We start from the raw sequence: 3,665 nt of genomic DNA, 5'->3' as shown, positions 1-3,665 counted from the left end.
CTGCCAGAGGACACCACATCTGTGACAACCGTGCAAGCAGGTTACATCTGTCTTCTGAAATGAAGCAGCCGTGTACAGACCCATACTACTGCCAGCCTCAGCAGGAGGAAAGCTTTAAACCCTCTGAGTGCCTTGCAGAATGGTTTCGTTGACAGTTTTGCCTCTCTGGTCATGTTGGCATCTGTCAAGTTATTACATGGCAGGAGCCACATCTTAGGGTCTTTAGCAATCCATTAGGTTCAGTTTCAGTCCTGTTAATCAGCTGCTCCAGCTCTTTCCTATCTGTTTCCCTTCCTGCTCTCCTCCCTGCTAATTCCCGGGTGCTGGCACTCAAGTCCTGCCTAATGAGGCATTCCCAAAGCCCTGCTTCTGCACTTGTAAAGGAGACTGTGGTAAGTAGTGCCACTGCCACCTCCTGGGCTTTCTGAGGACTTGAGCACATCCCGTGGGCTGCAAATGCACATTTATGCAAATGCTGGGCAAGAGATCATGGATTGCCCAGCTCAGTCTGTGCCAGCCCACTCCCTCCCCAGGTCAGAGGAGTGATGGCACTAAGAATCAGATGTTTGCAGAACAGAGTGCAGGTCCTCCTCCCCTTGGAGGCATTAGCTAAAGATGGATCATTAAGGTTTTTGTGTGGGAGACGTGCAGATGAACAATCACACACAGTTCCACGTTTGTAATGTGTAATGTGTCGGGGGTAAAAGGTTGTGCAACCCACTTTGGCAAATGGAAATAGCAAGAAGGGTGTGTTATTCTGGCTAAATGAAAGCCTTCTCTGCAGGTTATTTTTTCATGCATAACTTGAACGCAGCAAAAGGAAAATTTCATTTCTTTGGTCAGACAAAAATACACCAGATTTATTGTTTTGAGAGATACAGGGGGTATTTCTACATGGCTGCTGTAGCTATAATTGGCAGCACAATGTTCTGTCAAAAAAAGGCATTCACCCAAGAATGTCTCTGGGCCCAGCCAGCCTCAATCCTGGAGGTGGATGTCCCATCCCTAAACTTCTGTGGGCAGTGATCCATTGCCAGGAGTCTGTTTGATGCTCCCATTTAGGGTGTTGGCCCTGAAGACATATGACCTCCCTCTAACCGAGCCTTCAGTGTGGATGCTTTCTGGCTTGTTCTGGCAGCGGAAAAACATAAGGAAGCCATTCCGGTAGTTCTTGTTCATCCATCCATAGAGCAGGGGGTTGGCAAATGTAGAGCACATGGCCCCAACATGGAAGACAGTGTACAGGAGTTTGTAGTCATGGAAGATAAGAACCAGATCAAGATCGATGGCAAGCTGAAATATGTGGAAGGGGAGCCAACAGACTGCAAATACCACAACTACCATCACTAGCATTTTGGTTGTCTTCCTCCTTCGGCACTGGTTTTCATTCCTGGAAGTGGGACTGACATGGTTTTTCAGCTTGAACCAGATCCTGGTGTAGGCATAACAAATAATTGCAAGTGGAAGAACATACTGCAGGAGGAGCATGGACAGACTGTAGATGGTGGCATCTCTGTTGTTACCAGAGGGCCATTTTTCTGAGCAAACAGCCATTTTGAGGTTAATGGATGGGATTTCCTCATATCGGTACTCCCTGAAGATGGCCAGAGGCCCTGCTAGGACAGCTGCTGCCACCCACATGACAGCTATGATGGTGAAGCTGAGCCTCTTGGAAATCCTGCTGTCCAGGTGGAAAACGATACAGCGGTACCGATCCAGGGCAATCACAGTCAGGGTGAGAGTGGACACATGAACACTCAGAGCTTGAGCATAAGGAACCAGGTGACAAAGGACAGCTCCAAACTTCCACTCGTCCAGCAGGGTGTACACAAGGGTGAAAGGCAGACAGAGTGTGTCCACCATCAGGTCTGCCAGGGCCAGATTAGCTATGAAGAAATTCGTGACAGTCCTCATGGTCTTGTACTTCACTATGATGTAGATGACCAGGGAGTTTCCAATGAAGCCCAGCAGAATGATGAGGGAGTAGGCAGCAATCAAGATGACCTGGACCCCCAGGATCTTGGTGCTGTCCATCATAACACTGCGGGACCCAGAGAGACCCTGGGTAGGAGTGACAAAGTCCTTGGCATGCCAGCCATGTGGCAGCTTCTCATCTAATGCTGTCTTCTCCATGGTGAATGTGCTGTTGGCTCCCTCCAATGGTCCCGTGCCTGGCCTGAGACTTTCCATAAGGAGGAAGGAGAAGGAGGTCTGGAACACAGATATAGCAGAAGTGAGAGTACAGGTGACACTCATCTTTGATGAGATTTACTTGCCTGCAAAAATTCCTGAGTGCTTTAAGAACTAGGAAAGGCAAGAAACAAGGCACTCTCAAAGTCAAGGTATTCTTCTCCACCTCCCCATAACAATTTATTTATTTCCAGATTGTGTACCAGGCTTTTTTCAGTCTCTTATTTCTCACCTCTCCAGGTGAAAATATCTCTCCCCCTGTCTCTGCACAAGTCTCTGCCACTGACCTGCTAGTGATGCTACCACCCAATCCACCCAGTTCTGCCTGCTCTCCCTCCCAGTAATGTGGGTAGCACAACTAATGCCATTTTATGAGCCACTCTCTATGACCAAATGTGCCACATAGTCATTCCCTGGCCCTCATTATCAGCCCCTCAAGGTCCTGTGAACCAACTAGACAAACCAGTTTTCTTCTTCCTTCCCCTGCCAGTCTCAGGGTTCCCAGGCATCAGGCAATTGTTGCCTTCCTTGCTGGCTTTGAAGGTCACAGGCACCCAGCCAGGCAGGTGTTGTTTGTGTCCCCATCACAGAACCGGGAAGTGTTGACAGCACACAGAGCACAGTTACAAGTCCTAAGTAAGGAACTACTGGACAGTGAGACCCATGGACCCTATGGCCAGGGGACACCTCCACCATCCTCTGCTTTCTCCAAAGATTCAGTGAGTAGCTCATATTCTTTTATAAGATTTTTGAGTCTACATTATGATTGTCACAATGATACAACAAATCATGTACTAGGATTTGGCCCAATCTGAAGAGGGTCCAGGTGATTATAAATTATAAGTTGTATTATAAATTCTGTATTACTTAGGTGATTAGAAATCATAAATTATTTATAAATTCTGTATTTTGCTATTTGTAGATTGTACTATGTTGATTCTGCTTGTAGAAATCCTGTGCTGTTTCAATGATAAATTCTGTTCTACACTAATCATAATACCCTGATAAAGAAACAAAGCTTTAACTGTCACCATGATTTAGTGCCACCTTCATTCTGCCAAGGATCCCTGAAAGAATCTCTCTGTCCTGTCAATATTGGAGACACCCAGGCATCCACTGGCTTAGCAGAGGAGGGAGCTCCTGCAGGGACATGCATGTGCAGGGCATAAACCACTGAAGCTGTGAACAAGCCTCCCACGGAGCTGCTGCTGCACATCCAGGCACCGAGAGCCAGAGCCCCAGTGTCCGTCAGCCTCCTGCCACGTGGTGCTCAAATGCCTGTGTGAGACAGCTTTGGGAGCAGGGAGCCCAAGGAGCCAGGACTGATGCAGCCTGGAACCCCTGGCTGGCATTCGGTGCCATTGGAAGAGCAGAGTGCTGTCACAGCAGGGTGTTCATTGAATCCAAACACGGCAGGAGAAAAGCCAGCTCTGTTACTGGCTCCTCCTCAGCCTCCGTGGCTCAGAAGTGCTGTG

The 3,665-nt window shown here is 48.1% G+C and overlaps 1 protein-coding gene across 1 annotated transcript; it reads right to left on the bottom strand.

The window, feature by feature from the left end:
• Positions 1–839: 839 nt before the first annotated feature.
• Positions 840–3,161, bottom strand: LOC103611398 (neuropeptide Y receptor type 2). Its single transcript, XM_008628909.2, has one exon. The coding sequence runs from the start codon at positions 2,254–2,256 to the stop codon at positions 1,006–1,008; it is 1,251 nt and encodes a 416-aa protein (XP_008627131.2). The 5' UTR covers positions 2,257–3,161; the 3' UTR covers positions 840–1,005.
• Positions 3,162–3,665: the final 504 nt, after the last annotated feature.

This window comes from Corvus brachyrhynchos, unplaced genomic scaffold (assembly GCF_000691975.1).
Source record: "Corvus brachyrhynchos isolate BGI_N302 unplaced genomic scaffold, ASM69197v1 scaffold21, whole genome shotgun sequence".
Taxonomy (NCBI): Eukaryota; Metazoa; Chordata; class Aves; order Passeriformes; family Corvidae; genus Corvus; species Corvus brachyrhynchos.
Note: the sequence above shows the minus strand (reverse complement) of the source record. Positions and strands in the feature narration are given on the sequence as shown.